The sequence below is a fragment of the Chroicocephalus ridibundus genome, chromosome 2 (assembly GCF_963924245.1).
Source record: "Chroicocephalus ridibundus chromosome 2, bChrRid1.1, whole genome shotgun sequence".
In the NCBI taxonomy this organism is placed as follows: Eukaryota; Metazoa; Chordata; class Aves; order Charadriiformes; family Laridae; genus Chroicocephalus; species Chroicocephalus ridibundus.
Genome location: NC_086285.1, coordinates 222,746 through 242,392, shown reverse-complemented (window position 1 = coordinate 242,392; position 19,647 = coordinate 222,746). Strand labels below are relative to the sequence as shown.

The window sequence follows — 19,647 nt, the reverse complement described above, 5'->3', positions numbered from 1 at the left end:
TGAGCTCCCAGATTTGGGGAATTACCATCTGCTTCCCTAGATTGCATGTGCTTCCGTCTGTCCATTCTGGAAGTCGTGCACTGGGCTTGACTCATCCTCGTGCTATTTTTGTAGAGTATGCATCAACTCACAACACAAAGAGAAGGGAATCCCACAACCCTGCACTTGATGCAGTATCTGCTGCTTCTGGCTGTAGCTGTGTTAGAGCCAACCTCACTTTTAGACCACAACCAAGAGTAACGGTGTAGAGGCTCTAGGCCACTTCTTTCAGAAATGACCATCCTAGCAACTAAGGAGCAATTCTCGTCATTTATCTAGATACAGTTTTGCTTTTGTGCATGATCAGAAAAGCCCTGGCTGAAACAGTTCAAAATGCCTCTGTCTGTCACAGAACCCAGTGCTGCAGAATGTATACCCGCCACAGCTCCTTCAGCGCAGTCTAACCACTGTCACCACGGAACAGGTCTAAATGCTGAAATACCAGACTGATAAAGCACGTATACATATTCAGTTTCTCAAGTCCTGGCCTACTCACCGCAGTTACAGCTGCTTTTGCTTTGAACTTGTACCTGCGGTCCATGTTTGCCAAATCAGAGACCTGTCTGCAGCCGAGAAGTTCCCATTTCACAGCAGCAGGCAGCTAACGCAGCTCTGCTCCTTGCTACATCGGCTACAAGAATTCTCCAACTACCATCCATTGTGCTGTCACCCCGGTGTTCCTGTGCCCTGCTCAGGATTTACCATTCCCAAAGCACTCAGTGGTAAGATTATATCCTGCATTTATTATTGCCACTGTGGCTGTCAGCTACACAGATCTGCAATGTGGCGGTAAGAGTTGTTGCCAAACTTTGCTGAGAGTAAGGAAGAGTGGAAGAAACAGCTCCAGGACTTCCTGACCTCACCATTCCCCCAGCTACTTTGCAGCCCTTCCAACTCACCAACATCTTTTTAAAATCTAGGGAACAGAAGGAACAGAGACATGCGTTCATCTATTCTTGTTTCAACTTTTGTGACAGCAATGAGCCTGTACACTGCTTACTGATCTGTGGGTTGCTTTTACTTCGTCACTGTCTGTCTGTTAACTTCTGAGTGTTACACTGTGAGATATTCATTTGAGTGACTTTTCAATGCAATCTAGATTTTTCTGCAGAACTAACTTGAACTGTGTTTATACTAATCTGCATTATTTTCTCAGAAAAGACAACTTTTCTTCTGTTTTTCACAGAATCACAGAATCTTCAGAGTTGGAAGTGACCTCTAGAGATCATCTAGTCCCACTCCCCTGCTAAAGCAGGACTGCCCAGAGCACATCACTCAGGGCTGCATCCAGGCGGGGCTTGAAAGCCTCCAGAGAAGGGGACCCCACACCCTCCCTGGGCAGCCTGTCCCAGTGCTCTGTCACCCTCACCGTAAAGAAGTTTTTCCGTGTATTTGAACGGAACTTCCTATGTTCCAGCTTGTGCCCGTTACCCCTCGTCCTGTCACTGGGAACCATTGAAAAGAGTCTGGCTCCATCCCCTTTCAACGCACCCTTTAGATACTTGTATGCCATAATAAGGTCTCCCCTCAGCCTTCTCTTCTCCAGGCTAAAGAGTCCCAGCTCTCTCAGCCTTTCCTCATAAGGGAGGTGCTCCAGTCCCTCAATCATCTTAGTTGCCCTTCGCTGGGCTCACTCCAGCAGTTCCCTGTCTCTCTTGAACTGGGGAGCCCAGAACTGGACACAGTATTCCAGTTGTGGCCTCACCAGTGCAGAGCAGAGGGGGAGATCATTTCTCTCAGATCATTGCTAAAAACACTGAAAAACCCTGAACGTTCTGCACTATCTACTGCAGCCAGCTCCCACTGAGACACTTGTCCTACGCGATACACAGTGCTTCTACAGCAGCAGTCACAACTTGGATGGTCCCTTTGGAAAAAAACAAGGAAATACTCTACTCAAAGGCAGAGCCACAGACAGGCAGCACCTGAGGAAATACAACCGCTACGTATTTGTCCTATTCTTCAATTTGCCTGTCAACAGGTACAGTTGGAACAGGTTATTGCCACGTGAACATTTCACGTGACCAGTGCAGCCATTCTCATGTGCCAGAAGTAATTAAAATGGTAACTCATGACCATAAGAAGCTATTTGGTTTGATTTGCTACCTTTTTCTTTAGTACCTTTTAATTGTTTTAAAAATACATGAAAAATGTTTTATTCAAGCTTCTGTGACACAGGGTGAGGTTTAAGCACCATCTTTTCTAAAAATTTGTTATTAAGAACAAAAATAAATGTTAAACTAACTCTAGCTGATTAGCCTCATTTAGCTAAACCTGCAAGGAACAAATAACTAATTCATAGTCTAAAAATCCTACATCATTGAGTCTCATTATTAGAGCCATAAAATCCAAGGTAAAGGAACAAGCATACACGTAAGCCACTCTGTTGTAGTAGAGAACACACACGGGTATTTTGTAGATCTACATTCTGTCCTCAGAGCCTTGAAAGGGCTGTACCGCTCAACAATAAAAAACCACGTGTGGCTTGCCCCCCCTTCTGTCACTAACTGGAAAACCCAGTGTTCACTCTGGATTAACGGAGGTTTCCCCGGGGTGAGGATCCTACTCACTGCCCCTCCAGAGCTCAGAACTCACCACTTCATGTCTCCCACAAGTTCTGGGCATCACTTGGGTACTACTGAAGAACTGAACCTTCACCCCAGAAGAAAGGGCTCCCTCTCCTTACTCAAAGCTCAGCACCAGCTGATTTGCCCCAGCAAGCCCCAGTAACTACTACAGCTCACAAAACAAGACAAGACTGTTCTTCCCTCTTTATTGACTGATGGATTCTCAGGCAGATCCGTTTATTACACTGTTAAATAATAGTTAAAAACAAACCAAGGCCAGAGGAGTTTGAAGTGAAGTATCTAAACTGAAGCAGAAATTGGGAAGGAAGAGGCAGGAGAAGCTGGGCTGGGGTCTCCGCTTCTGTGTCACTGCAGCTCAGACACCCGAACTGCCACTGCCGTGACCCCAGACCATTAGATGCCAAGGCCTGGCTCAGATGGGACACCATCTGAATACGGCAATGGTTGCCCAAATGTAGCCAGATCAGGAGAGAAGAGATCTGTCCAGATACAGAGGTGCGAGGCAAGTCAAGGGGAAGCAGTATTGCAGCAATCCTAGAACACAGCCACGGAGAGAGCAGCAGAGTCCCATTCCAGTCGGCAGGTGGGCGAGTCATGTTGGCCACCGTCAGTCTCCACCAAGAGCACCCAACCGACCACTCCAGAGCTCACACGTTGTGGGTCCTTTTGGTGAGCTGAGGATCCTCGTCCACCAGCTTTGACTTGAGATGTTCCTTGTAGGCGAGGATGTCGCCTTGCCACTTTGTGATTGTCTGCTTCTCACAGACCCAGATCTCCTGAGCAACCTGAAAGCACGCACACAAGGAAGAGAGGTTTACAGTACAGCATTTTATAATTGTACCAAAATTATGAAATTAACCGACATCTACTCGCTGAAGTCTGGTAAGAAAAGAGTTTAATAACTTTCACACTTCATTACCAAAGAAAAATATCTGCAGTGAAATATCTTACCTGGTCTTTTCTGCGTAATTTATACAAGATTTTAGAACTGAAAATCCTTGACCCCTCAACATTTATTTTTTTTGTATATGGACTAAGAAGGAAAGCCTTTCCTGATAAATTGTGAATTGAAGAAAGTAGTTCTTGACCTGAACTACTTGGATCTGAAAAATAAAGTTATACTTGATCTTGCAGGCAAAGCTATAGCTGATAAATCAGCATTTGACATTTGTGTGTACGTGGTGCTTCACCTGTGCCGACTGAGTCATAAAAAATTGTGCTAGAACTACTCCAGTATCATTTAAAAAAATCTAGTTAAGGCCTCCACAGTGTGTCATGATTTCTATTTCACTTTTTCTTTGCTTCTAGGGTTTTGTGGTGGGTTTTTTTTGTGTTGTTGTTGGGTTTTTTTCCCTTTCAAGTACCTGAAGTTTTCCTAGGCTAGGTCAGTAGTTGTTTCACATGAATATAGCAAAGGAATCACATCCAGTGATTTTTTTCACTCATACATCTTTTTGGAATGAGTAAGAGCCAGTCAGTTGAAAATACCTTATTTTAATTACTTAAAGTGTTAGAAGGGTAATTTTTGCTCTGACAAAATCCACTACTTTTCTTACCTGTTGGATAAGTCTGAAGTCATGGCTGACGAGCATCATTCCTCCTTCAAATTCATTGATAGCATCTGCCAGAGCATCTATTGTTTCTATGTCCAAGTGGTTGGTGGGCTCATCCAGGAAAAGCATATGAGGATTCTGCCAGGCCAGCCAGGCAAAGCACACGCGGCACTTCTGCCCATCGGAGAGGTTCCTAATGGGGCTCACCTGACAAACACAGACTGTTCACAGCTCTGCAGGAAAACTTAAGACCACCGCCTTGATCACAAAACATTCAGATCTCACTCTGTGTTTCCAGCAGCTACGTGACACAAGAGGACAAAGTTTAGTCAGTCTTACACCTAGTCTAAGCTTCTCTCGACAGGAGAACCAGGGAATTCCAGGGGCTTCTGAAGAAGTGTCCATGGCAAGACCCAGCTTGTGTTAAAGGTTCCAAAGGATAGTTAATTGAGGTCTGATTAGTGCTCATTGCATCCTGCCACAACCATAAAACTTTTCTCAACTTCTGGAGTGACAAATGGGGAAGAACAACGTAAAAATCAATGCTGAACTGCACTGATGAGGACAGCTCCTGTCATACATGTGATGTATGGCGTATAAGAGCATGTCATGTTTAGACTTAGAGCACCCTTGGTGAGCCTGCCTTCTTGCTTGAAGCAAGTGGTCCCCACTCCCAGTTGAGAACACGTTCGTTTCTACCTAGTATTCACCTCAGAAACAAGAGATAAGCAAACTAGTTCAAGTTACAATTGAAACAGGCTTGAGTCTAGCGCTATGCCACAACTTGTCTTCTCTTCACCCAGGTTCTGAGGGGGTCACCCATTCCAACCCACATATTGCTGCAATGCAAAGGAAGTTCCTATGAGCCGTGAGTTATTTTTTTCTCCAACCTCAAAAGCAGAGATGAAAAAAGCATTTTGTCATTTCTGCCATGCTGCATACTGCATCATACTGTCAGACACAAGTAGAGCACCAGAAAATGCAGCAGCTCTACTTCCCTAGCGATCAAAAGGCAAACCCCATACTCACCTGCTGCTTCCCTGTCAGACCATATCTGCCAATGATTTTTCTCATCTCCTCCTTCTCCTTGATCTCGGGGTAGCACTTCATCATGTACTCCAGGGGTGAGAGGTCTAAGTCCAACTGCTCTTGCAAGTGCTGACAGAGAAGAAAAAGTCAGCTTCAGGCTGTGCAGGCCACACACTTCATGGCCAAAAGTACTTCCCCCCTTATGCCCCTCTGGTACCAGCTGAGCAGCAGAACGCAAGAGCAAAAAACCCCACTCACTGTATAGCCAGTGTGCTGAACTATTATGGAAGGAGTCTCCATTTCAGGAGAAAGCTTCCAAACAGCAGGCTTGTCCACCAACAAGCACAAGGCAACCATCTCTCCCATAAAAGGTGAGAGGCTAAACAGAAAGGACCACAGCAACCCTCTTTTCAGGGTAAGCACATCTGCTAGAGCCCATTCAGCCAACGGAACAGTTCCTTCCCCCATCTGCAGGCGCAGAAGGTAGCAGTGGGAGGGGCCTTCGAAGTAGAAATACAGGGGCAAGATTCCTCATTCCCAACAGCTTTTTCCTCAGCATTTCATGTCCCTGGGGCTGCTGTAAGGAGTACCTGGTGGTATCTACCGATCTTCACATGTGAGTGCTTGCGAATCATCCCATCTGTGGGCAGCAGCTAGAAAGGGAAGATAAAAGCATTTCAACAGGAAATTCGTCCCTTTGCTGTATGCCAGAAATACAGAATCCAGCCATCTCTGTGCTGACACAGAGAAGGTAGCCTGAACAAGTAATATGAAAGAAAAAAGCCCTAAATTGCAGCAAGACCTTAGGATTTCCAAGGTCCGATTGGGGTGCTGCAGCAAGTAAGTTTTGCAGCAGCTTTGTTGAAGACTATCCCATGAATAAGGTCCAGAAAAGGGTAAACAAGGTAGGGAGCATACCTCTCCTGTGAGCAGTTTCAGCAGTGTTGACTTTCCAGCTCCATTGGGTCCGACAAGAGCTACACGGGTATCCAGGTCAATCCCAAACTCCAGATTATTATAGATCCATGGCTGCAAACCACAAAAATCATGACGCATGTTATGCCTTTCCACTACTACCCAGGAACCTCCATGCTGCACCTGTAATGCTCCGTCCTCAGCAGACACAGCGTTAACACTGCCAAGAAGTTTGATCCACTAGCCATATGCTGAAGCCTGGTGAGAAAGCTTATCCAAAAGCCTCACGGTCCCAAACAAGGCAGGGATACAAGTAATCTCCATACAACCCATGCACACTCCCCATACTCACCCCATCCTTGGTGTATTTGAAGCTGACATTCTGCACCATGATGACAGGCGGGGGGATTTTCCCACAGGGTGGGAAATAGAATGATAAAGTCTGTTGACAAAGAATATCCACTTGTTAGACACCCTGGAGCACGAGACAACCCAGCTATTCTGGTATAACCATGCCTCGCTACAAACATCATCTGTAGACCAAGGCACCAGACTGCGACTTTTTATGAGCCCCTCTAGCAACTCACTCACAGATTGATTCTGATTAGTCGCTTGCAAGCTCATCTGCTGGCTAATGAGTCCCTGTCTCTTTCCCCTTGAAACAAATGTGGGCTTATACTCTTCAAACAAGTAGGAGTTGCTCTGAGCATCCTCCCCCATCTTCTCCAACCCTTAGACATTCATTTCTGATTTCTGTGTCTGCAAAATAGCCTTATTGATATGACAAATCCTCTTCTCTCCCCTATAAAATTACTCCTCCTTTTCAACATCACAGTATCTACAGTACAGTCCTCCTTGGCATCAGGAAGGGTATACCACTCTTGCTCCCAGCTGTGTCAGCCATTCCTGCTGCCAGATAAAGATCATTCTACTTATCTAGCCCATGTTTCCAATGCTGATATCTAGATTCAATCCCATGTCTTATCCTACCTTATCATTCACGACTCTCTCTGTCAAGCCAGACGCCATCATTTTTTGAAGGGTCTTCTCCTTGCTCTGAGCTTGCCTGGCCAGCTTTGCACTACCGTGACCAAATCGTGCAATGTAATTCTGCAACAAAACACAGACTTAGCCGAAAGCCAAGATAACAAGGTTGAGGAGGTGCAGGGATGCCCACCTGCATGGGCAGAAAGATGTCCAAGCAGCTAGGCAGATACCTTCATGTGGGCGATCTGATCTTGCTCCCAGTGGAATCGTTTCATTTGATTTTCTTCTAGTTCCAAGCGAGTCTTTACATACTGATCATAGTTTCCCTAAAGAGAGAGCATCAAACATCAGACATGCCCCAGAGAACAGTTCCTCTGTTTTTGCCAGTTGCGCAGGGCACCACTTACTCACCGTGTAGTACTTCAGTTTCCGGTTGTGCATGTGGATTATGTTAGTGCAGACACCATTCAAGAAGTCCTGGGAGTGGGATATCAGCACAAGGATCCGCTTGAACCTGTGGCACCACATAAGTTATTAGAGACCAAGTTAGGAAAAGAATTCTTGCTCGTTGGCCCCAGTGGTGACAAAGCATTTACATGCACCAGATCTCTCTTGCCTACAGTCAGATTAAGAACAAAAAGATAACAGACATGGAGATGCTTTGGGAAGTTTGGAGTAAAACAGCTACAATTAGCTGCAATAAGCAAATACTGCAAACACCTTTCATTGTGCTAAAACACTCTTCATCATAAGACAGGCTTCACCCGTCTTCACAAAGAGTCAAGAGCTGTGGGAGATGACTAGTGCTACTGATGCAACTGACTCCACTGGCATCACACTTCTAAAAAGTTTCAACTTTTGCTGCTTACTTTCACCTTCGTACAGACTACCATCCATTAGGTACATTACGCCTAGCTCTGCTCCAAATCTGTAAAATGAGCATCTGTAAAATATATAAAACCTCCCTAAAAAAGCAAGGTTCAAATCACTTCCCTAAAATATCTGACTCCGAAAGCAAGTATGCAAAAGGTTCAACTGGCAAAGCCGATGGAAAAACCTCTGCAAATGAAAAGCGCTTCTGACAATACAGTCCTTTTAATGCAGAACACAGCTAATCTAAGCTTCGTAACTATTCCTAAGCTTTTTGCCTTAAGCCTTAACATTTCACCTTTGTTTACGAAAAACAGCCACCGGACATACTAGAACAAGATGAAACTGACACACTCAGACACTAGAGTTCTGTGAAAACAGAGGAACAATATGCAAAAAGGTGAGCTGGAAGCTGGGTCTGGAAAGCTCACGCTACTGGTACATCACATGATGCTGGCCCACGAGCTGCCAGGGCTGCTCCTGGCTTTCAAGGAAGTAGCCTTAACCAGGGAGTACAAACCAGCATTTCCCATGAAAGACGGGAGTTTTGTCTTGCATTCATTACCCTTGCATCAAGAATCCTTCGTGTAGCAGCAAGCACAAGAACACGCCACTGATACTGCAATATAGTTATGTAGCTACAAGAACTATAAACAGTTACTGCTGTAGCACTTGCTCATGTGCTGACAAGATGTTCCAGCAGAAAAGCACAACCCATAGAAGCAGCAAACTCCTTCGTGCTTACGTTTTCAGCTCTTCCTCCAACCACACACAGGCATCCAGGTCAAGGTGGTTTGTGGGCTCATCTAGCAGCAGCATGAAAGGCCGAATGAAGAGGGCTCTGAAAGGAGAGGGGAGATGACAGCGTAAGGTAAATACAGGTAACCCAAAGCCCCTCAGCTCTGCTCTGAGTTCTTAGAACTGTGTATGTGGCTCTGTAGAGCCAGGGGCAGGGAGACATTCTTCCAGGAGGCAGCAGGCAGTACACCACTCACCTAGCAAGAGCCACCCTCATTCGCCAGCCACCACTAAAGTCCTTCAGCTTCTTCCTCTGCATGGCTGGTGTGAACCCCAAGCCATGAAGGATACGTGAGGCCCGTGCTTCTGCCTTGTCAGCATCCAGCTCCTCGAGACGTTCATATAACTCCAAGAGTTTCTCACACTCCGCTGAAAGAGAGCCTGCTTGTCAGCACTTCTACCAATAAAGGGCTCTCAGCTGCACCTCTGTACAGCTGGGAAAACTCATAGTCCATCTGCTTTACCACTATTCATCCCCGCCCAATCCCAAGCCTGAGACAATTTTTAAGAAGCAATGGAACAATTCCATCCAAAGAAGTGTAATCCCACAGGACTTTTCAACTAGTACAGGGCAGCTGGGGGAAACAGGTACTGTAACATGTAAAAATTCTGCCAAAGAACCCAAATAAGACCTATTCTTTGGTAGGGAGGGAAACGGGGGAAATGTCCCTTGTCCACAAGGACTCTGAGAAGCTTTACCATCTTCATGAGCCAGACGTTCTGCCTCTCGTTCTAACATGGCCCTCTCTGTATCCACCTCCATCACACACTGTAGAGGGGTCTTGTCACTGGGAGGCATCTCTCGGGTCAGGTGATAGATGTCAATATGTTCTGGGATGGGCACTTCTCGTTTCCCAATAGCTGACAAAAGCATGGATTTCCCTGTGTGCAATTAATTGTTGGATTCAGTGAGACACGTCACAGAGAAACGGATGAGATGCAGTCAGATCCCAATGACTCCCTCCCTTTCCAACCCCAGAAAATCCTTGGAAATTTCTTGCCCAAGGGTCCAGAAGAATTAGAGACACAGCAGAGCCTACTGCCTCACTGCAACAGGCTGCCCTCCCAGCTAAGGCTCATCACCCCAAGGACAGGATGAGACAAGAAGAAGCTATTTGGAAACCACCGCAGTTCAGCCTCTGCCTGGATTTAGGGACCCTGTATCTCTGCTGTATACTTCCTGCTGTCTCACCGGATCTGACATCTGTTACAAGGACCCCAGATTCTAATGACTTCTAACACAGAGGAAAGTAACGCACTCATCCCTACAGAACCTAAGGGTTTTCCTGAAAGTTAAACCAGCCGATCACTCTTACTAGCTCTTCTTCAATTATACCCATATTCTGCATCTCTCCATGTAAAGCGTCACCTTCTCCAGGGATTGTACAGTTGTTTTTTCCCATTCAAGCCAAACAACACACTCCCTACTCCTCCATACTGTGCAATTTCTTTGACCAATAGCATCAGCACTGGGTTTATTGACACTGCTAAACAGATCCTGCAAACAGGAATCAGACAGATTCACAGATCCCAGACATCTCACCCAACTCTCCACAGAAACAAGTTCAAACGCACAGTCCAAAGCCAGAAAGCAACCTCATACTTCTACCAGCAATCCTAGAAATTCCTCTTCCTGGGCAGGGAGATAGGAGAACAGAAACTGCCATGTCCCAGACATGTCTGTCTAACCGCCTTCTTTCTGGTTTCCAGCATTTACCACCTGCATCTGTCTAGCTTCTCAGCAGCACAGAACCTTCACTGAGCTCCAAGACGCCCTCGTCACTGTGCCCCACAGCTTACCGATCCCGTTGAGTCCAATCAGGCCATAACGCCTCCCAGAGTTGAGCTCCAATTTTGTGTCACTCAGCAGCTCCTGGCCATGGAAGGTCAGCGAGAGGTTTATGATGTGGACATCAGTGCTGTTGGGATGGGATGCCAGCACTCCTGTCACAGCGCGGGCAGCAGCTTTCTTTAATTCAAAGTCCTCCAGCTCCTTTGTAAGAGCATCCACCTCTATACGCAGAGACAGAACAGAGTGTTACTGATTTACAAATACAAGGGAAGCCATAAGCTACTGTACCAATAGGCCCAAGATCACAAAGCAACTCCCATGTCCCCATTTCTACAGACATGTGGAAGAGGCCCAGATGCAATGACACTCAGATTTTCAGCTTAGCAGATGGATATATACAGTCCAACAGGAACTCCCACCTGATTTCTAAATAAAATCTGACCATTAGAACTAAGTAAGCAGCCACAACAGCTAGCCTGTTATGCAAGTATGATGGGACAAACCCTCACTGCAGGAAGGTCTTGGCTGGGGTGGGAAGAGAACCTACGAAGTATCACTTGCCAGCTTAATGAAAGGGCTAGCCAAAAAAGAACTTGGTTGGAAGATAAATGAAGGGAAAGCTGAGAGGAGGAAAGAAGCAGCAGCGCTGGAATACGTCCTACCAATTTTTTGAGAAGCTAGTATGTCCATACGCACGCCCCCCTCGTCCTTTCCTCCTATAGGAGAAGCAAATCTTTCCTGTCATGCTGATCTGCTGCTGCAGACCTGAGTTAGCGTCCGGTTTCCACTCCCTGGTGAGACACTGCCATTTGAAGAAGAAAATGGCATTGAGGATCTCAGCGACACTCCGGGCGCTGGCCTTCAAACTGTCCGTGTTCAGGCAAACCGCTGTTACCACCACGGCAAACGCGCCCTAGCCAAGAGGAGCAAAGCCCCTCAGCTGCACTGACCTGAGGCCCTCGGGGAGCACGGGCAGCACGAACAGACCAGTCACACCAACGAGCAAGCCACACCAACGCGAAGACAGCGAGGCAGGCTGATCCCTGACGTGCAATTATTCCTCAGGGAGCCGCCAATACGAAATACGCCTCTCCCGCCCCGCGTAGCCTGCCCGCTGTCTGCGCCGGTGCGCGGCACCCCCGCGCCGTCCCGACCGGCGGAGGGACCCTCCGTCCCGACCGGCGGAGGGACACTTCGCGGGCGGTCCGTGCCGCATTCACCAATAGGAGGGCGGTATGCAAAGGAGCCCCGGGAGCGGGCGGCGATTGGCCGGCTGGTCCCGGGCGGGCGGGGCCGGGGTGGACCCGGAGCGGCCGGGGGTCGCGATGGCGGGTCGCGGTCGGCGGCCGCCATCGGGCACCGGTGGGGCCTTGCCCGTGGACCGAGCCCGCCAGCCCGGCCGTGGGGCCACCAGCGCTCAGAGTGTGCCTGGAGTCCCCGGGAGACCGGCCTCTCTGCCCTGCCCTCAGACCCCCGCGCCGGTGCTGCCCGGTTCTCCGTGCCATGCACCGAGTACCGCTTACAACAACGCACCGTGGCCTGGGCCCGGGCAAAACATGTGTGCTCAACCCCCTGCCGGCCACCGGGGGCTAAAGTCACAAGAAATAAACCCCCTCTCTGTAAGCTTTCCCTCGCCCATCTCCTTTAGGGAGGTCAACAGCTCTTTGTTGACAAAGTCTCTGTCACTAAGACAGCCAGGTTCTCGGCTTGTGCACGCCAGGTACGTCCCAGAGAAAGAGACGAACAGAGGCTCACAGCACTATCAGTAAGAACAGTAAGAATTCAGACACTACAGGGGCTTCTGCAGCAGGGAGAAAAAAAACCAACCCCACCAAAAAAGCTCAAACAGGTCTGGGCATGAAGTACCAGAAGATCGGTGCAGTATCTGAGAGGGAATAGGCACCATCATCATGCTCCGTTCTTACCCTGCCAGCCTCAGCGCGGGTCCAGGGAACCCTCCACCTGCACTGTTTATGGAAAGACCCCGCACCGTTACCGGTGTCCTGCTGCCTCAAAGCACAGCGGCCCTAGCGGTGGCTGCTGCAGCCGGCGCCGCTCAGCAAAAGCCCGTGCCCGCCAGGTAGTTCATTCGAAGAGGCACAGGGGTCCCGGTTCACTCCACCGCGGGCACACGCGGGCCGCCGGTTCGCCCCCGAGGGCTCCCTGCCGAGGCCTCACGGGGACGAGTCGGGCGCCCGCCGGCGCTATGGGACCGGTCTCACGGCGGGGGCCGCCTCTCACCTGGCAGCGACGTTCCGTTGGCCTCCGGGGGCCGGACCTCCTGCGGCTCCGTCCCGGCATCGCCGTTCTCCTCCGGGGCCCGGCGCGGCCGCTGCCGGGCCTTGGCCGCCTCCTTCTTCTTGGCCGCCTTCTTCTTGGCCAGGTCCGAGGGCATGGCGCGGCTGAGGGGCTGCGGCGGAGGAGCGACAGGCGCCGTTAGGCCGCGCCGATCCCGCCCGCCCCGGGCCGCCCCGCCCCGGCGGCCCCGCGCGCCGCCCGCCCCGGCCCGCAGCACGCGGCGCCGCCGGGCCCGCTCGAGGGCCGCCCGCCTGGCTGCCCGCGCCGTGCTACCCACCCCGGCCCGCCCCGCTCCGCCTCCCTCCCCACTGCCGCCCGTCCCGCACCGTCCCGGCCCGTCCCGCACCGGCGGCTCCGCGCTTTCCTTCTGTCGCAACAGGACAGCTGCTACCGCGTGCGCACGCCCCGCCCCCCGGCAGCCGCGGCCAATCGGGGCGCGCAACGTCACGGGCGCCGGGCGCCCGCGCCATCCTGGGAACTGGAGTCCGCGCTCGCGCCGCTGCCGGCCGGGCCGCCGCGCGCTGCCGCGAGCCAGGCACTGCCCGTCCCGGCGTGCACCGCGCCGCTCGCGCCAGCGCCGGCCCCGCGCCCCGCCCCCGGCGCGCCCCGCCCCCGGCGCCGGCGCGCGACGTGAGCGCGCGGGGGGTACCATAGAGGCGGCGGCGCCGGCGGGCAGACTGGCCGCCGGGGTATCATAGAGAGGAAGCGGAAGCGCGCGAGGGCGGCGATGCGGTGGCTGAGGTGGCAGCGGCGGGAGCGCAGCCGGGCGGGGGCCGCTGTCTGCCCCCGCGCCCCCGGCCCCGAGCTCTGGGCCGCCGCCGGCCCGCAGGTGAGAGAGTCCCGCGGCCGCTGACCCGCCGGGCCCGCCGCCGCCCCAGTGCCCCTCGCCGGCGATGTCCCGCGGCCGCCGGCCCCCCGAGCGCCTGCACGGCCCCGTGAGCCCGCCCCGGGCCTAGCGGGCCTGCGGCCGCAGCCCCCCTCCCCTCGCGCACCGCACGGCGGCGGGAGGCCGCCCCGCCGTCCCCGGCGTCGCCATGCGCCTGGCTGCGCTGCTGGCCGCTCTGCGGCCCGTCCTGCCGCTCGTCCTGGGCCTCTCCCTCGGCTGCAGCCTGAGCCTGCTGCGCGCCTCCTGGAGCCAGGGCGGGGGCGAGGAGCAGTGCCCGGGGGCGGTGGGGCCTCCCGGGGCCCGCGGCGGCGGAGCGCGGCCGGAGGCGGCGGATGGACGGCCGGTCCCGGGCCACGAGGACTTCAAGCCCAGGATTGTTCCGTACTACAGGGACCCCAGCAAGCCTTACAAAAAAGTGCTCAGGTAAAATTCGTTTTTTCGGCCGGGCTTGCCTTCCAGGAAGGTAATCATATGTGTACGGTGTTTGGGGTTCTGAGTCATCCAGTGAGTTAACGAGTTCTAGGGGGAACGTTCAGTTTGAAATTCTTTATGGGGTAACAGCGTGATGCAGCAAGGTGATGGCTAAGATTCTTACCTTTAGAGGGATGCAAGAGAAGCATATAAGAAGTTAGTTTTTTAAAAAAAAAAGGTAACAGAAGCACCGAGGAAGTATTTTTTCTTTTATTGCTTGTGTCTAACAGGACATGTTAAATTATTCTTCAGAACTTTTTTAGCCAGTCTATTGATCAGGAAAACTTTGAGCAATTGATAATAACGTATGTAATGTGCAAGTGGCTAGCTCTGTATTTTTATCTTTTTTTTACACATGCTAGCACAGTTTCCTAGCTCAAGTAAATCATGTGAGATTGTAGTTTTCTTGAAGGAAGCAAGTGCTTTTACAAAATGGGGTTTTTACTAGTGAGTCTTCTCTTAAAGTTCTACTTTTAGGCTTAACTGTTTCATTATTGGTAGACTCCAGCAGATAAAGACTTATCCCAAGTTGCGATAATACTTTGATTTTTGTCATCCAGCTGTTTGTCATGTAGGTATGTCCTTCCTTTATAGAACTCGCTACATCCAGACAGAATTGGGATTCCATGAGAGACTGTTTGTGGCTGTGCTGACCTCCAAGGCTACCCTGAATACATTGGCAGTGGCAGTGAACAAGACGGTAGCCCATCACTTTCCACGCCTGCTGTACTTTACAGGGTTGCGCAGTGCCAAGGTGCCTCATGGCATGGTACTGGTGGCCCATGGGGACGAGCGTCCCATTTGGCTCATGTACGAGACCATGCACTATATCCATCAGCATTTTGGCTCTGACTATGACTGGTTCTACATCATGCAGGATGACACCTATGCACAGGCTGAACAGGTCAAGGCCCTGGTGACACACCTGAGTATTAACCAAGATGTCTACCTAGGACGAGCAGAGGAGTTTATTGGGGGAGATGAGCAGGCCCGCTATTGTCATGGCGGCTTTGGCTATCTGATATCCCGCAGCCTGCTGCTTAAGCTCCATCCGCACCTGGACAGCTGTCGCAATGAGATCCTCAGTGTGCGGCCCGATGAGTGGCTGGGACGTTGCATCATTGATTTCCTTGGCATCGCTTGTGTTTCCCAGCTCCAGGTACTACCTCCCTTCTCCAGGTTTTGTGTTAGCTAAGCCTGACAGAACCCATGCTCTTACTAGTTCTGTGTGGCATAGCAAAGGGGTTTTTTTGTGAGCCTCTGCTGTGAGTTACAGAGGAGGGGAAGGGCTGTGTGGTGTGGCAGGCAGCACTGGGGAGAAGCCCATAGTCAAAGCTGAGACATTGGGGGAGAGAGAGGACATAGAGTATTTAATTCTCAGCCTACTCGCAGATGCTGATGCAGAGGTTTTGGAGGTCAGATAAAGGGCACGTTGGTACCAAGAAGCAAGTGGGCAGGTAGTGTCCCTCAGGGGTCCGTATTGGGACAAGCACTGCTTAATGTTTTCATTAATAACATAGACACGGGATCGAGCGCACCCTCATCAGGTTTGCAGATGACACCAAGCTGAGTGGTGCAGTGACATGCCTGAGGGACGGGATGCCGTCCAGAGGGACCTGGACCAGAGAGGCTCTCAGCAACCTGATGTAGTTGAAGACGTCCCTGCTCATGGCAATGGGTTGGACTAGATGGCCTTTAAAGATCCCTTCCCACCCAAACTATTCTATGATTCTATGCAGTATGAGGGGTAGCGTGTGTGGGGACTATTTTCATCTGTGGGTACCGCAGTCAGCGTGGACGGAGGGGCAAATGGATGTCTGGGGTGAGGGAAGGCTTCTCTGTGAACTTGAGTTCTGTGCTAGACTTTCTGGCTCTTATCCACTTCAGGGCCAGCATTATCACACCTATGAATTGGCCAAAAACACTGAGCCAGAGAAGGAGGAAGAAGAGGAGTTCCAAGCAGCTCTTGCTGTGCACCCCGTTTCCGACATGACCATGATGTACCGGCTGCACAAGCACTTCAGCAGGATCCAGCTTGACAGAGCCTACCAGGAGATCCAGGACCTCCAGGTATGTGGTGAGGGATGTCTTTAAAAACTCCTTGACCAAGCAGGTTTCTTTTTCTTTCAAGACAGTGGAGGAATATTATTGCTTCTGCTTGTAGATGACCATCAGCTAGAAATAGCACTTCTGACACCACGTTATCCAAAAACGCTGGTGTGATACTACCAAGATACAGTTCTGGATGGTGAGGGAGGGCTGGGTGGGAGATGGACTGGACCTCTTGGAGGAAGTGGTGGGGATCAGTATCCATTCTCTCTTTGCCCAGATGCAGATCAGGAACCTGACGTCATTGACCCCTGCAGGTGAGGGAGGCTTGACGTGGCCTGTGGGCATTAACGCCCCGTTTCTTCCAAAGTCACGTTTTGAGGTAATCAGCTGGGACTACTTCACTGAGCAGCACCTCTTCTCCTGTCCTGATGGCTCCCCCAAGTGTGAGCTCTCTGGAGCCAGCAAAGCAGATGTCAGTGAAATCATTGAGTCAGCACTTGAGCAGCTTAACAGTCGCTACCAGCCTCTGCTCCGCTTCAGCAAGCGGCAGTTGCTGAACGGCTACCGGCGTTTTGACCCCACGCGGGGCATGGAGTATACACTGGACCTATTGCTGGAGGCAGTCACCCAAAAGGGCCACAGTCATGTTCTGGCCAAACGAGTGAGCCTGGTGCGGCCCTTAAGCAAGGTGGAAATTATTCCCATGCCGTATGTGACAGAGGCCACACGGGTGCAACTGGTGCTTCCTTTGACGGTGCAGGACCTGGATTTTGTGGCGAACTTCCTGGATATGTTTGCTATGAACACACTGGACACACATGATAATGCCTTGCTGACTTTGCTGTTCATCTACCATCCCTATGATGCCCAGCGAGTCAGTCAGGTGGATGTTTTTGCTGGAGTCAAAGCCATGGTAGGAGAGCTGGAGAAACGCTACGCAGAAGTTAAAATTCCCTGGATTAGTGTTAAAACTGAGGTGCCATCGCAAGTGAAACTCATGGATATAGTCTCAAAGAAGCACCCTGTGGATACACTATTCTTCTTGGCCAGTGTCTGGACAGAAATCAACATGGAGTTCCTGAACCGCTGCCGCATGAATACTATCAGTAATTGGCAGGTCTTTTTCCCGGTGCATTTCCAAGAGTTCAACCCCGCATTGGTGTACCGTGGTGAGCAGACTGCTTCCTCCAGTACCGACTTCCTGAGGGATGGGCACTTTGACAGGCATTCCTTTGCTGAGGCCTGCTTTTATAACTCTGACTATATGACAGCACGTACCAAGCTAGCAGCTGATATCCTAGACCGAGATGAGGTGCTGGAGAGCATGGAGGTATTTGATGTCTTCCTCCACTATTCCGGTCTGCACCTATTTAGGGCTGTGGAGCCAGGGTTAGTGCAGAAATATGCACTTAGGAGCTGCAACCCCCGGCTTAGTGAGGAGTTATACCACCGCTGTGTGCTTAGCAACTTGGAAGGACTTGCATCACGCTCTCATTTAGCCATGGCCCTTTTTGAGCAGGAACAGGCCAACAGCACTTGAGAGACTAGAAACATCAAGAGCTTCTCAGCACCTTAACACTTGGCACTTTCCATCCCCTTCCCAGCCTTGCCATGGGTGAAGGGCGTGTGAGGTCAAGGGAGGAGGAAGACTTTCCTAGCCCTGCTCTGCGGCACAGGCATGGGCTATGGAGAGAGGCTGTTTCTGTGGGGTTTTTGTGGGGGTTTTTTGTTTGTTTTTTAAATAATTAAAAGTTTCTTTCCAGGCAGACTTGTGCTTATTTGTAAACTTTATATGCTCTGGGATGAGGGACGTAAAACAAGCAGTAGAGTTGACCTTACTTTAAGCCACACGATTCTGCTGAGCAGGGCAGAGAGAGTGAGTGAGAGCTATGTACTGGAACAAAATTACCTTGACTATGCTACTTTCAGTGCTGCTCTTGCAGCCTCCTGTATGTTTGTGTCTTCATGCATTCAAGGAGACATAAACACAGCTTGTCTAGTTTGCTGCTGGACAAAGCTATTCAGTGCACTTTCACTTTGCTGTTTGGCTCCTCCACAGCTGCAGAACATCATTTTGTTGTGTAATATGGTAATGCAAAGGAATTCAAAATTCCCTTTGACATCCACCATGGTTGCTTCATAGAATCAAAGACTGGTTAGAGTTGGAAGGGACCTTAAAGACTGCAGGGACACCTCCCACCAGCCCAGGTTGCTCCAAGCCCCGTCCAACCTGGCCTTGAACCCCTCCAGGGATGGGGCAGCCACAGCTTCTCTGGGCAACCTGGGCCAGGGGCTCACCCCCCTCACAGCCAACAATTTCTGCCTCACATCTCATCTCAGTCTCCCCTCTGTCAGTGGAAAACCCTTCCCCCTCGTCCCATGGCTCCCCTCCCTGATTCTGGAGCCCATTGAGGTGCTGGAAGGTCTCCGCGGAGCCTTCTCTTCTCCTGGCTGAACCCCCCCAGCTCTCCCAGCCTGTCCCCACAGCAGAGGGTCTCCAGCCCTCCCAGCATCTCTGGGGCCTCCTCTGGCCCCACTCCAACAGCTCTGTGTCCTTTTGATGTTGGCTCTGGAGATGGAGGCAGTACTCCAGGTGGGCTGAGCACTGTGGTATGACACAGGGTTGCTGTAGGCCCTAGAGAGGAACCAGGAACTGTCTGAAGGTCCCCAGCAGCTACCTTTCAGTTCTGCAGGTTGAGTATTATCCCTGAAAATAACAGATATGTCACTTCCCATCACAGCAGGGCAGGTGGCACAGCTTGCTGATTAAACAGTTCAGCTTCAATTTGGTTACCTGGTAAGTCCTACACCTATTAAAGCGGTGAGCCCGTGCAATTGTTCTAAGGGACAGAAAATTCCTCAGTTACACTGTACTTTTTGATTGTGCTCCTGCCGCTACACAACTTCAACACTCACAGTTTTGGGACCTCGTTTCCATCAGGAATATCAGCCTGGTGCCACATGCATCTCAGTGTAAGCAGGTGACAGCTCCCAAGGGCTGTTATTTGCAACTGAAAAGTACATGTTTTCATTAACGTAAAAGGATGAAAAGGTGTCTTTTAAGGACTAGGTATGGGTTTTCAGTGTGCTTCTATGGGAACAGGCTTTTGGATAAATGTCACTCATTGTATTTGATTATTTGAGGAAAAAAAAAAAAGTTTGCAGATAACAAAGGTTAACCAGATGGGAGAAAACAAGGACAGGTCTGTTTTACAGAATGATTCAGATATAAGATGTACTTACACATACAAGAGGTAACTGCAAAATCATTTATCTAGAAATTAAGTAAACAGGTTTTGGTTTAGATTTCCCTGTTCTGTAGGACAGAGAAGGAACCTCTGGAGTTCATCTCGTTCAACCCACCCCTGC

At 50.5% G+C, this 19,647-nt stretch overlaps 2 protein-coding genes across 3 annotated transcripts; one reads left to right on the top strand and one right to left on the bottom strand.

The window, feature by feature from the left end:
* Positions 1 to 2,795: 2,795 nt before the first annotated feature.
* Positions 2,796 to 13,338, bottom strand: ABCF2 (ATP binding cassette subfamily F member 2). Of its 2 annotated transcripts, none has more exons than XM_063324126.1 (15): positions 13,216 to 13,338; positions 12,813 to 12,981; positions 10,580 to 10,792; positions 9,479 to 9,661; positions 8,977 to 9,148; positions 8,727 to 8,822; positions 7,523 to 7,625; positions 7,342 to 7,437; positions 7,115 to 7,234; positions 6,477 to 6,566; positions 6,128 to 6,238; positions 5,800 to 5,862; positions 5,210 to 5,338; positions 4,184 to 4,387; positions 2,796 to 3,412 (listed from the first exon to the last, which is right to left on the bottom strand). In XM_063324126.1, exons 2-15 carry the CDS (start codon positions 12,964 to 12,966, stop codon positions 3,275 to 3,277), a joined length of 1,872 nt encoding a protein of 623 aa, XP_063180196.1. In that variant the 5' UTR covers positions 12,967 to 12,981; positions 13,216 to 13,338; the 3' UTR covers positions 2,796 to 3,274. The 2 variants fall into 2 exon arrangements, with proteins under 2 accessions (XP_063180196.1, XP_063180195.1); XM_063324125.1 differs by having other exon boundaries at positions 13,196 to 13,302.
* Positions 13,339 to 13,515: 177 nt separating this feature from the next.
* Positions 13,516 to 18,046, top strand: CHPF2 (chondroitin polymerizing factor 2). The gene is made up of 4 exons (XM_063324124.1): positions 13,516 to 14,178; positions 14,821 to 15,385; positions 16,114 to 16,296; positions 16,556 to 18,046. The coding sequence occupies exons 1-4, from the start codon at positions 13,904 to 13,906 to the stop codon at positions 17,816 to 17,818; spliced, it is 2,286 nt and encodes a 761-aa protein (XP_063180194.1). The 5' UTR covers positions 13,516 to 13,903; the 3' UTR covers positions 17,819 to 18,046.
* The last annotated feature ends 1,601 nt before the right edge of the window (positions 18,047 to 19,647 follow it).

Coding starts and splice junctions, on each gene's coding strand:
- ABCF2 (XM_063324126.1), bottom strand. CDS start 12,966: ATGCCCTCGGACCTGGCCAAGAAGAAGGCGGCCAAGAAGAAGGAGGCG. Junction 5,863..6,127: donor TGAAACTGCTCACAGGAGAG/GTATGCTCCCTA, acceptor TTCCCTTTCTAG/CTGCTGCCCACAGATGGGAT. Junction 3,413..4,183: donor ACTTCAGACTTATCCAACAG/GTAAGAAAAGTA, acceptor GCGTGCTTTCAG/GTTGCTCAGGAGATCTGGGT.
- CHPF2 (XM_063324124.1), top strand. CDS start 13,904: ATGCGCCTGGCTGCGCTGCTGGCCGCTCTGCGGCCCGTCCTGCCGCTC. Junction 14,179..14,820: donor CCTTACAAAAAAGTGCTCAG/GTAAAATTCGTT, acceptor CTTCCTTTATAG/AACTCGCTACATCCAGACAG. Junction 16,297..16,555: donor AGGAGATCCAGGACCTCCAG/GTATGTGGTGAG, acceptor CTCTTTGCCCAG/ATGCAGATCAGGAACCTGAC.